The sequence below is a fragment of the Bos javanicus genome, chromosome X, assembly GCF_032452875.1.
Source record: "Bos javanicus breed banteng chromosome X, ARS-OSU_banteng_1.0, whole genome shotgun sequence".
Lineage (NCBI taxonomy): Eukaryota > Metazoa > Chordata > Mammalia > Artiodactyla > Bovidae > Bos > Bos javanicus.
Window position 1 is genome coordinate 46,605,797 of NC_083897.1, and position 13,420 is coordinate 46,619,216.

General features: G+C 42.5%; 1 protein-coding gene and 1 long non-coding RNA gene across 5 annotated transcripts in view; one reads left to right on the plus strand and one right to left on the minus strand.

Annotated features, from left to right (window-relative positions):
• The window catches only part of LOC133242901 (uncharacterized), a 47,706-nt gene extending 41,008 nt beyond the window's left edge, over positions 1–6,698 (minus strand). The window contains exons 1-3 of one of the 2 annotated variants that reach the window (XR_009734914.1): positions 6,462–6,698; positions 5,468–5,540; positions 45–4,845 (exon numbers count right to left, since the gene is read on the minus strand). This is a non-coding gene — a long non-coding RNA (uncharacterized LOC133242901). The remainder of the gene's footprint in view (positions 1–44; positions 4,846–5,467; positions 5,541–6,461) is intronic. The other variant, XR_009734913.1, reaches the window with a different exon arrangement.
• A 323-nt stretch (positions 6,699–7,021) lies between these two features.
• DIAPH2 (diaphanous related formin 2) overlaps positions 7,022–13,420 on the plus strand; it is a 941,635-nt gene continuing 935,236 nt past the window's right edge. For all 3 annotated transcript variants that reach the window (XM_061409121.1, XM_061409122.1, XM_061409123.1), the window contains exon 1: positions 7,022–7,163. In XM_061409121.1, the coding sequence (XP_061265105.1) occupies positions 7,029–7,163 (135 nt within the window). In that variant the 5' untranslated portion in view covers positions 7,022–7,028. The remainder of the gene's footprint in view (positions 7,164–13,420) is intronic.

A 13,420-nucleotide genomic window follows, 5' to 3' on the forward strand; every position in this document is an offset into this window, starting at 1 on the left:
ACCAAACCCTGTAAATCCTCAAAACAGAACACGTTAACTTTTACCTCCAGGTAAGTGACCATTATTGGTCATTACTGCTCCCAAGGCTTTTCTTGTTGTCCACTTTTCTTCTGCTGGGACCAATCCTGCTCCTAGTCAGAGACAATTCAAGAAGCCATTATTTCAGTAGTTTGGGTCATTTAGCACCCTGTGGACCTATTATTTGTGGTCCTACTCTGAGCTCACAGATTACTTGAAGTAACTGGGTGTCTTGTGTGCCATTTTTATTCGCCTGTCTCTGCCTCTTTTCCTGGACGTCATCTGACGTGCCAGTTCCTTTAGGCATGGTACACTGCCTTGTTTAGCACTGTTTTGCCAGACTTCGTAAGAAATTGCTCATTTGTTTCTTAATCCCAATTCCCATGATTGGATTCCTGCTATGTACTGATTGTTTCAGCCTCTGCCTACAGAGTGGATTCTATTCTCTGCTTGCCAGCCAGGACATCCATTGTTGGACTTCCAGAGTTTAGCTGTCTGCCTGCTTCTTGCCTACTGTTACACAATCTTCCTGTTTTTCCAGCCTTCCCAGACTCTTTCTGTTGGTGACTATAGGAACCTTGTTAGTTTTCTTGTCCTGCCCTAACGAGTCTCTTTAGTGTCTGGGTATCAGGCTCCTTGGTCTGGCTCTGTGTGCCAACAAGTACCTGCTGAGATATTATCTCCCTGTTTGCTACTGGGTTTTTATTGCCTTGAGCCAGTGTTTTAGTAATTCTTGTTTCCTTTTTCTTTTCATCTGCATCCTGTCTGTAATCTGTGGAGAGGAACAGTGTGTTCCTTTAAATATATTTCTTGGATTCGTTCCTTTTTCTTCATTTCCTCTGGGGCCACTTTAGTTCCGATCCTCATGACTTTATCCAGCCAGGACTTTATCTAGTTTCAGCTAGAGTTCAGCACTGGTGCCTCAGAGGGTCGCCTCAGAGGATGAGAGAAGCCAAGTGGTCATGAGGACTGTAATCTCCACTCCTACAGGTCAGCTAGATTTGTATCTGTTGTACACACTGAGTTTCTGTGAAGTTTTTGTTTGGGGACAAAAAATTTGGACTGAGGGAAAAATAAGTTTGAAAATCAGTGTCTAGTTATTCTGCATACCATTGCCAGATCAGCTCCTTAAAATATTCTTTTATTTTGTAACATTTCGGCTAGAGTCTTATCAGTCACTACTATTATGTCTGATATTCAAATCTGTTTACGTGCTGGGCAAACACTATGGGGAGAACCATGTTTCCTACTATTATTCAAAATCTATATTCTCACCATTCTACTCAAGCCCCTTTGGTCCCTTTACACTATATGTTGTCTTTTCCTCACTTCCTTTTTTTGCTTTGCCTATTCAAGTCTCATTTCTTTTTCAGGCCTTGGCAGCTCAAGTTCTCCTTGAAAACGTCTTCATCTATTCTAGGTCTGACTCATCTCACCCCTTCACCATGTTATCCTGAATTTCCAGTTAGTACCTCACTGGCTCAGACCGTAAAGAGTCTGTGCAATGCAGGAGACCTGGGTTCAATCCCTGGGTTGGGAAGATCCTCTGGAGAAGGGAATGGCTACTCGCTCCGGTATTTTTGCCTGGGAAATCCCACAGACAGAGGAGCCTGGTGGGCTACAGTCCATAAGATAGGGTTACTAAGAATGGGACACAACTGAGTGACTTTCACTTTTTCTTTTTTTCTCTCACCTCAGAATTAGGCAGCCACTTTTCTCTTACAGTTCTACACATTTCATTTGTTTGTTTTCTCAAGCAGATTTTATACCTATCAATGGCAAAGAACATATATTTTACGGTCTGTTCTATTACAAGGGTTTGTGTATCACAAATAGCACATTAGGGATTGGTCAATAGGAGAACGGTGTCACTAAAATTAGGTGGAAGGCCAGCTGGTTCACATGTGAAGTGTTTTAGCACTTTAAGTTTCAACATGATCAGGAGCCAGCTTTCTCACAGTTAAGGAGAAGCCTTTTTGATATATGAAGGCTTTCAGAAATAAAAGAATAATTCTGCCCCAAACTCTGTCCCTTTTGTGTGACTGGTTTAGTGGTTTCAACAACCTCTAAGTTGCCCACTACATTAACTAGTTGGTGAAGCTGTGAAGACCTTTCATCATGTGTTTCTACAAAGTTGTTGTTTAGTTGCTCAGTCGTGTCTGACTCTTTGCGACACCATGGACTGTAGCCCACGAGTCTCCTCTGTCTGTGGAATTCTCTAGGCCAGAATACTGGAGTGGGTTGCCATTCCTGACCCAGGGATCAAACCCAGGTCTTCTGCACTGCAGGCAGATTCTTTACCATCTGAGCCACCAGGGAAGCCCTCTACAAAGCTGTACATGCATACTCAGTCAGTTCAGTTCTGTCTGACTCCTTGAGACCCGATGGACTGTAGTCCAACAGGCTCCTCTATCCATGGGATTCTCTGGGCAACAATACTGGAGTGGGCTGCCATGCCCTCCTCCAGGGGATGTCCTACAAAGTTGGGTACTCTGCAATTAGATTTTTAATTCTGAAGAAAATGGCATCTATTAAAAGTAAATGCCCTTGAGGATTCACATCAGGGAAAGAGGAGGCATGAAGGATACAAAGCACTGATGACTGGGACATTGGGTGTAGATGCCAGTGGAGATTCAACCTCCTGAGTGTTTTTATTAGGATGGCTACCCCACTCCAGTACTCTTGCCTGGAAAATCCCATGGACGGAGGAGCCTGGTAGGCTGCAGTCCATGGGGTCGCTAAGAGTTGGATACGACTGAGTGACTTCACTTTCACTTTTCACTTTCATGCATTGGAGAAGGAAATGGCAACCCACTCCAGTGTTCTTGCCTGGAGAATCCCAGGGACGGGGGAGCCTCGTGGGCTGCCATCTATGGGGTCGCACAGAGTCGGACACGACTGAAGTGACACAGCAGCAGTGTTTTCATTAGTGCTCTGGCTATAAAGTTGCATTGAGTCTACGTGATCTTCCCTAACCAGGTTTTCCCCAGAAATTGTTATGTTTAGTGTGAAATTTTGCAGAACAGGAGATTTCTCAGGAAGATACATGTGCTTTGAGAGCAAAACATCTGGTCCTTTTTTATTCATGTGACCTCTAGTTTGGTGTTGCCCATGTAGTATGTACTTAATAAGTACTTGTTTATTCTCAGGCCACCTTTAATTCATATATATTTTTTCCATGACCTTGGAGGGAATGATTTTTTATTGTTGTTCAATCTCTAAGTCATGTCTGACTCTGCAACTCCATGGACTGCAGCATGCCCAGCTTCCCTGTCCTTCACTATGTCCCAGAGTGTGCTCAAACTCATGTCTCTTGAGTTGGTGATGCTACCAAACCATCTTATCCTTTGCCACCCTCTTCTCCTTTTGCCTTCAATTTCTTACTTTTGTCTAATCTATGTCAGCTTTAATTTCTCTATTAATGGTCCAGATTGTTTAGATGAGAACACGTAGCAGAAGGAAGACACAGAAAGCCAGATTGATACTAATAAGGATCATCAGAAACCTCTGGGGGTAATGGATGACTCTAAGATCAGTTTGAAGAAAGATAGAACCTAGCAGCCTTTTATCTTTCATTTCTCCGAGGGCTGGCTTTTAAAGTTAACTGGGTGCTAAATTCATGTGATTAGAAGGAGACACTACAAGGTCATGGGGTCTAACACACACTTTTGAAGTCCCAACGGATGGTAGTAGCCTCCTTCTTTCTGCAGCATCAGAGAAAAGATGTATTTTCACCCACCGGCCTATTTGTGTGTCCCAGGAAGGTAAAAATAAAAGAAACGTAGATACAGTGGGAGCAGTCCTAGGACTGAACTTGGTGAAGTGTCTAGTTCATAATCAGTGGACAAAGTATCCTTGCAGGGGACCACTGGCTCCTTATGTATGCTAGCTTTCTAGAGAGACCCTAATGTTTGAAAGAAGGGGGTTTGTTTATTTGTAATGACTGTTTACATGAACTGGAGCAAAATGTTGAAAAGAAACATCCAGAATGAAGACAGGGCTGAGATAATCACAATAAGGTCAAATGTTAAGTCATCTCAGGGACAGATATTTCTCCTTTTTTGTGGTGCAGATTATGTACCTTTTACATGCACGTCTTCTTTGGTTTCAAATGTAGCTTCACCTGGCCTGAGAATGGTGCAACCCAGCCTGACTCTCAAAATAATGTCGATCCCTTTTCAATTATTCACACACCAAAAACAGGAGTCACTTGTATTATAATGGCTTCACCGCTTTTACCCTGGAAGAGGAAACGGCAACCCGCTCCAGTCTTCTTGCCTGGAAAATCCCACAGACAGAGGAGCCTGGTGAGCTACAGTCCATGGGGTCACAAAGAGTTGGACACGACTGAGAAACCAAGAATCACCGTTTTAAAATCACACCAATGAGATCTATAAGTGGGGACCTTCATGATCTGGAAGCTGCTTATCTGTTCTGCTGCTTCTCTTACCAAGAGCAACCCCCATCCGTTGCCTTCAATTTCTTAACTACAGAGTCTCTGCACATGCTATGGTCATTTCCTTTGCCTGGGATGCTCTTCACTCTTCTTTTTTACCTTGTAAGTGCTCAATACTTTTTTTTTGTTTGTTTGTTTAATATTGTTCCCAATAGCCAGAAAGTTCCATAAGAGCAAACCACATCCATATTGTTCACCATCTTGTTCACCACCGTAATGCCTAGTAGGGTATCCAAAACTTAGCAGGCTGTCACCAAATACTTAGAGACTTTAATTTGACCCTTAAGACTCAGTTCAAACATCATCCTCTTTGGGAAGGTGTCCGAGAGCCTCTGGCACTCTTGTGTGCTCCACGGTTTTCCTGTTCCCATCTGTTGAAGTACAATCATTAATGATCAGTCTCTCCAAGCAGACTAGGCAGTTCTAAAGGGCAGAAACTGTGAGCTTCATACTCCTAACACACAGCACTCTGGATATCACCTGGTATACTTGAAGGCAGCAGCCCCCAGGCTTTTTGGCACCAGAGGCTGGTTTTGTGCAAGACAATTTATCCACAGACCAGGTTGGAGGCAGTGTATGTTTCAGGATGATTCAAGCACATGACATTTATTATGCACTTTATTTCTATTATTATTACCTCAGCTCCACCTCAGATCATCAGGCATTAGATCCCAGAGGTTGGGTACCCCTGCTCTAAAAAGCTCAATGAAGATCTACTGAGCAGATTATGAAGCAACATTTGAGCTCTGAGCACCCTCAGCTGTGGCTCATACCCATGTCTCTCAAACAGGAATTATCTGAAAGCAGTAGATAACCAGGTCACATCTTACTGCAGCATCCATTTCTACACCATTTTTCAGGAGAGGGGCATTTAAATAATTTAAATCATGCATGAGTGAGTGTGTATGTGTGTGTGTGCACGTGTGTTTGTAGTGAGTCAAATTCAGAATACACATCAAATTTTAAGTCAAACAGGAACTTCTACAAATTTACCTTAGGGCTCCTTGCCCACCCTGTCTGGGAGCATGTATCCCCTCTTCTCTGTTGTCCTTGGGTAGTTTACCACCTGCATAATTAAAAAGCAAGTTAAGGACAATGGCAAAGCCAGTATTAAGAGTGCTTTCAGATGTCTAACATTGTTTTTATTGTACTTTCCAAGTTAATTGCCTCATCCCATCTACAGCATGGTCAAATTTATCCTAATACACTCTATAAATGTGTTCATAAAAAATTAGCAGAGTTTAGGTTGAAGGGGAGTAGGACAAAAAGATCAGAGCCTGAAGATATATGAATAACAGGCACATGGGCATGTTTATAGGCACATAGGATCTAAATTTACATTTCTAGCTTCTCTAGATTGTATGAAGGTGGTTCATTCAAGTTCTGCCAGGTCCCATGATTGTTCTCAGTGTGAACATTGTTTTTAAAGAGGCATGGGCCTCTTCCTGACAACTCTAGGGTGAAAAATTAAGAATACCCGCGGTGCCTTGTGGCTGCTGCTGCTCAGTTACCTAGCATTTGTCTAGAGATTTACATTTTTAACAAAGCTTTGACACACATGCTCTTACTCGCTCCCCACAACTCTAAACCTAAAGTAGTTCGGAACACTGAAAATAGCACTCAATCCAACTGTTAGGTCTCCATAGGTGCTTTGCCTAAAGAGCTTTACACCCCCTCTGGATTAAGCAGTGGGCGTCTGCTGCTTCTCCCACCCCACATCCTGGGAATAAAGGAATGACTGTGTTTCTTTGGTCTCAACGCAATCACGGCAACAGAAAACACCCACTCCTTCCACTTTGACCCGTACAGTCTGTCTAGGCAATCAATCAGCGCTCCCCATGGCGGTGCTCCTGCGGGGTGCCAGCTGTCTTGCCAATCAACCCCTCCCACGGAGTGGAGCACAACCACACCCCCGGCAAGGTCTTGGCTAGCCGGGGAAGGTGCTCTGGCCTACACGAGTGGAAGCGGAGACTCAGGTATAACTCACACGTGAATCCTCCCAGGCCTCAGTGTCTCCGTCTCTAAAATGGGCTACACCTCCTCTCTCTCGGCTAGTTCCCGTCCATTTCACGCTAGGCCCCTAGGAAGGGAAATCAGTGCTTAACCTCAGCTTCAAGTCCTCTCGTTTGGCAGCCGTCGCCGTGCCGGGCATGCTCAGTAGCCGGACCGCCCGGCAGCGGGAGTAGGAAGCAGCTTTCCGCGCCCGGGCGGCGGACTGCGGGCACTTTGATGAATCACGTGTGCGGAGGCCCTCTTAAAGAGATAGGCACCTACTTTCCCTCCACCCTAAACACCGCCCTGAGGGCGGCGGCGACCGTGGTAATTACAGCCGCTCGGGGGCAGGGCTTGCCCCAGCGCAGAGTAGTGGCAACGGCTTGTCGAGTCTGGGGTGCCTGGGAGCCGGGAGTCCCAGGGACGTGAAATCGGCAGACCCACTTTCCCTTCCAGGAAGAGGCGCTGCCGAATCCACGCGGGGCAGCGAGACCGCCCCGAGGGGCTTCCTCAGTGAAGGAGAAGTGGGGTTCCAGGGCACAGGTGACAGGGCCGAAGAAAGATGGAGCAGCCCGGGGCGGCGGCGGCGTCGGGCGTGGGAGGCAGCGGCGAGGAACCCGGTGGGGGCCGAAGCAACAAGCGGAGCGCGGGGAACCGGGCCGCCAACGAAGAGGAAACGAAAAACAAACCTAAATTGGTGAGTGCTCCCGCAGCCCCCGCCGGCCTTAGGGACAGCGAGAGCCCCGGGATCCTCCTGCCGTTGAACACGGGGGGACCCGGGGCCCCCTCCCAAGGGTGACCGCGACCTCGCTGTGCAACTCGGGGAGCCGCTAAAGCAGCGGCCACGCCGAGGCGCGGAGACGGCGTGGGGGCGGAAGAGCACCCCCTTCTCCAGTTAACTCCTTTCTCCCTCTTGGCAGCCGGGAGGCGGTGCGGGAAGGAGAAAGGCCCCACCCCAACTTGGGGAGACCCTGCGTACTGGGTAGGGGCTGCTGTTGGTTTAACTTGGGGGCGCGATCCTTCTTTGCGCGATTTCATTCCCCTCACATCCATATCAATTGCTGTGGTTTTGACTCTTTAAACGCTTAGGGTCCGAGCAGGGGAACCTCTCTTTTTTTTCAGCCCCAGTACTAGGGAGCCCACTCACAGACTTAAAACAAACAAACAAACAAACCCAAACAACCAATCAGCCAACCAAACAAAAATCCCACCACCACCGCAACAAAAAGCACACAACTTAGGCCTCCAGTCTTTTCTACTTGACCAGATATCTAAGGAAGAGGCGCCTACGTGTTTCCCCCCCACCTTGCCTCTCCATGTGCTCGCCCAAAAAACATTTCTTTAAGAGTGGGGGGAGCGTGGGAGGTGGAGGCTGGAGGAAGTACCACCAACTGTCGTATGTGTGTGATCCCCAGTCGTCCAGGACTTCCACTTAGTAGATTAAGAATGCTCAAAAGCAGTAGACCGACTGCACAAATCTCCCCGTCTTGAGAGTGTCTGAACCAGTGAGAGCAGGCAGTCCATTTCCTGCCACTGACTTCATGTGCAGAGGAATGAAATCTATGGGGCCTGGTATCAGATTGGGAAATACTGGGATTTCTTCAACTCATCAGTTAAAAAGGTTCCTCCTTTTTTTTTTTTTTTTCTTCTTTTTTGCCTTCAGCTTATAGAAAAACGGTATAATAATAGTGAAACTTCAAAACTGGTCAAATTCATACAGTGTATTGGCTAAAGACTTTTTTTTGTCAGCCCTGGCAAATATTAGGCAGACGTTTATCAATAAACTTTCTAATTCGGATGGCAGAGGGGACATGGTTTTCCAGCTCAAATTCAGCAAATACTCCTCCTATCCGAAAGTTCTCTGTTTGTTTGGAGCGCACAAGCCACATGTTGTATATTTAGTTTTCAGTTTTAACCAGCAACTGGGTTACAAGGAAGGAGGCAATGACCTTATAACTAAAGAGTTTTCTTAGGCCATCTGGCCATTTAGTATGTATTGATACCTGTTGTGGTTCTCTCTTGCCCCCTGTTTGCCTTTCAGTTATGAACTGTCCAGATTGGAAAATAGTGATCCAAGTGTTATCGTTACAGGAAATTTACAGCCTTCTATTATGTGGAAAGGGACCTAGCAGGGTGTTATAAAACAACCAGTCTAAGGTTCTCATCAGTTCCACCTTAACTTGAGGAAACTAACAGTTACTTGATGTGTCCTGTTACCACTCTCCTCTCTAGTATTTACAAATGAAGAAACTGAGTCACAAGCTCTTTGTGAATTATCTGCCCTGCCAGAGGTTTAATGGGTGCTCCTATTACAAAACTTAGAAAAGTTTTGTTTCTATCACCAAGTTTAATGTATAAAAATCCTGATGTGATTTTTGAAATTTATCATTTTGCAGTAAAAGAGTGATCATGTTTCTTCTTTCTTTCTTTGGACCCAATACAGAACTGGCTTAAACAGTGATTAAAAGTTTAAACAAAAATAAAAGTGAACTGATAGTTTCCACAAAGTTTGGTACATCCAGCAAGAGCCTTCCACTTTTGGGATGTACGAGTTCAATAAAAAGCACTTATCTCTGTCTGTTAGTAATAACACCTTGATTCTATTCTTCCCTTCCCTTTGGTCATTTGTCCTGTTTCATCTTTTATGCTTTGACAAGGTAACTAGATAGTTATGAGATGGTATCACTTTCAGTCCTAGCTAACACTATTCAGTGTTGAACATAGCTTAATACATTAGAACAAGTATTTGAGTCCAAGAGTTTGTTGATATCAATGGGAACTTTCTTTTGTACTCAAAATAACTTTTGAGCCGTACATGATTTTACAAGCAGATATGTCAGACTTCATAAACATGTATTTAGGATGACATTTCAGTTCATTTTAAGGCAGAAAAGTTGACCAAATAATAAGACTTGGTAAACTTTTAAAATAAATGCCTTACTCCTTATTTTGAGTTGTCTTATTGACGTGCTCAACATGTTCTAAGGCCTTTTAGAGAGGAGTTCATCTGGGATTCTTGAAATATTGTTGGTAGAGTTAAAGCATTACCTAAATTTTATTATTTTGAGTATTATGTTGTTAATCACTGTAGTAGTCCTTAATTGTGTTCATGTGTGTGTGTGTGTGTAAGGTGTTGTGGGAGGTTGTAAGAGAGCACCGTATAGTAATAGAAATTATTTGTGTAGGTGATTATGGGGGATAAGGATTCTTAAACTGAAATCATATGAAAAAAATTGAGTGTATGTAGATACACTTATTTTTCTGGGCCCCCTAATTTTCATCAGTTCCTTAAAGGCATGTGTCTCCTATCAGTGTCTCCTGTAGAAGAATGAAAACTGTTGGGTTACCAGAGAGTAAAGGAAATTACGAGCTGATTCCACTTGAAGAAACTGGGAAGAGGAGGAGGTCATTGACGAGGGAGAAGGGAAATAACACTGACTACATCAGTGGTTGATATTGAAGATAGTTCATCTGTCAGTAAACAGTTAATTACAAACATCTATATAGTATTAGCTAAAATGAAAGTTTCTACTGCGTACAAAATTTAACTCCATAGCTATGGTATAGTGGATTCATACAGTATAAGGTTTGTGATTCAGTTGTTTTCATTTAGTTTCTCATTGTTCTGGGAAACTGGAGAAGGAAGGCACGTTTTCTATAGAGAGGAATGACTTATTTATATGCTTTAACCTTTGGATGGGTATTAGTGAGAAGTTTTCAGAGCAACATTTCAGGACTTTTAATGACTTCTGCATGAGATTAGTTAAATCAGTTTAATAAAGCTTGCTTCCATTTTCTTCATATATACAGCCTCATAATGACCCTTTTATTTTGGTTCTTTTTAATGGAGGCAACCTTGTTTTGGACTCATCACAATTTGAATAATGCCTTAGTAGTAGAGCTTTGTATTTTATGTAAACCGTCTGGTTAGGCCCAGATTGTAGCATGTCATCAAACAACATGAATCTTAATTAATTAGTAATTTGATGTCAAACATGGAATGTATTTTGTCAACTCAAGTAGTTCAGAATGCTCTGGAAGTGTCATGAAGGAGACATCCTGAATTGCACATATTTCAGGCAGTGATTTAACCATTAAGAGAGGCTAGTGTAAGAGGCAGTCTTCCCTGATGGCTCAGCGGGTAAAGAATCTGCCTGGAGATGCAGGAGACCTGGGTTCGATCCATAGGTCAGGAAGATCCCCTGGAGAAGGAAATGTCAACCCATTCCAGTATTCTTGCCTGGAAAATCCCATGAACAGAGGAACTGGAGGGCTATAATCCAAAGGGTCACAAAGAGTCAGATGTGACTAAGCACAGTGTTAAAGGTAGAACCAGCACCCCTCACATACATACCGTGGGGTAGAGTGGCGTAGCATTCTTTGACATTTTTGCATTTTGACTTTGTGTTTCTGTATAATTCCTAAAGCCTTTGGTTGTTTAGATAGTATAGTTGCATTAGTAACTTGAAGTAACAGAAGTTAATATTCTGGTTCTTATATAACTTTCTGAGTATTTGGTTATTTGTTTTTAATTGGTTTAAACATGTTTTGATTTTAATTGATAAAGGTGAGCATAGTGGGTTCCTGTATGCCACAAAGACTTACTGAGCACTTACTATGTGCTAGGCATTATTCTGAAGGTTGGTGATACAAAGATGCCATTGTCTAGTGAGGGAGACCGGGAAGTTAACTAACAATTACAGAGCTGTGTGATAAGGAACAATGGGAATATGTAGAGGAGGGTGATAATAGAAACATCATGGAGAGGCATCTGACTCAAATTGAATGCTTGAGTGTGGGAAGGAAAGGCTTACCATAGTAAGTGGTATTTGCACTGAGGCTTGAAGAATAAGGCATTAATTGATGAAGGGGAGGGAAAGGCATTTAAGGGAACAATGCATACAAAGGTAGAGAGATGTGGTAGCATGCCCAGTAAAGGAGCTGTGGATTGATTTTAGTGGCTGTTACATATGATGGACCTGTCAGAAAAGAGATTGAGTCCAGGTTTTGATGGATATTTGTATGCCATGTTCCAGTTTCCACTTCTTTCTGAAAGCCATAGTAAGTCAACTGAAGAGATTTGAGGAGACTGAGCTGATCAGAATTGTGTGTCAGAAAGAAACTTAATATAGTGGAGACTTTCTTGGACAGGGGTGCCAGAATGGAGACAGGAAGACCAGTTAGAAGGAGCAGAATGGTATAAGAGTTCATTGTTTAGGGTTGGAGACCTGAATTCCAACTGCAGTGCCTCCATTCATCCACTTACTCAGCATATTTCTCTGCATCTCTGTTTCCTCCTGCTGCTCCATCCCTCTCCTTCCTCCTACACACCCTGAACATCTTCACCAGATCAGAAATGTCTGCCATGTTTTTCTTTATAAATCTAACCTGTCCAGGTGGTGTCTCATAACGCTCTCATTCTTCCATTAAACCATCAGCTTTCTGAAAGCCCTTTCTTACTCCGAACTCCTAACTGTCATGAGTCTGAATGTTATATGCTGATCTCGTATGTCCAATAGATTTTAATATGCTTCTGGGCAAGGGTCCTGCTTTATGCCTATTCTTAAATCTTGCAGACCAGTGCTGGGATGCAGAAGCACTCAACACATTATTATTAGCTGGGAATTCTTTCCCTATAGGCCAGACATTTTGAGAGTATGAATTGTTGAAAAGAGACTTTTTGAAAAAGAAATGTGCTGTTTTTTCCCTCTTAGAATATATACTCCATCAAATGAACCTATTTGTACATGTTTGTGTACTTTCTATAATTTTGAAAGTTGAGAAACTTCTAGCTTGATTTCTTATTTGTTTGATTGGGTTCTTGTGATGTCACAGCCTGAATTTCCACGTGGGGAACCAGTATCCAACAACAAAAAAATGATACAAATGAACTTACTTACAAAACAGAAATAGTCACAGATATAGAAAACAAACTTATGGTCATCCAGGGGTTAAGGGAATGGAGGGATAAATTGGGAGATTGGAATTGACATGTATATTATCAATTACACTGTAGTGATCTATATGGGAAAATAATCTGAAAAGGAGTGAATATATGTGTATGTATAACTGATTCACTTTGCTGTACAAACTAGCACATTGTAAATCAACTATACTCCCACAAATATTAAAAAAAAACTATTCATGACCCAAGTAACATTTTATTGATAATAATACGAGATATTGGATTATTAGCAAAAGAATACTGAATAGAGGACCAAAGGACCTGGGTTCCAGTATTTATTCTTTTAGTTGCTTGTAATCTCTGATGAGCCGTTTAATACCAGAGGGTTTGAGCCCTTGATTAATGTCTAACAGAGATAATGCTTACCTGATTTCCTTCACAAGGTGATTTAGATAAAACACAGTAATGAATGAGAAAGCATATAGGAAATTTTATATTGCTGTGCAAATATACAGCAGTATTGTTAACCCCTTATTACCCGAATCAGATGCATTGTGATTGGATAGTTTAATGGCTTTCTTGCAGTTTGATAGTTCTAACATAATTGTACAAAGTACTATAATAAGGTTATTTTTTGGTTGATTCCTTATTCTCTCTCCAATTTGTCCCTTTGAAAGATTATACGTTCTGTAGTTCTGAAAATAATTTGTTTTGTTTAATAAATGTAAGGTGTGAGTTTAATACTTTTTCACTGTAATTTTTTAAAAAAATAATCAGGCTATCCTTGTCTTTCCATGTATCAGTTTGAGGTCTTTAAAACTTCTGTTAAAAAAGTTTCACTAGATATCTATGACATTCTGTCTTGTCAGGCAGCTTACTGCTGTTGTACAAATAAGAAAACTGAATCACTGATGTGTTAAGGAGTCTGACCTAGAGATAAGTTTAAAAGCTCTCAGTTCTATTGTCAGTGTTAGATACAGCACTGAGTTATTGTGCTTCAGGAACTTTGAAAGTGAAAAATTATAAAATCTCTTTTTTTAATTCTTTTT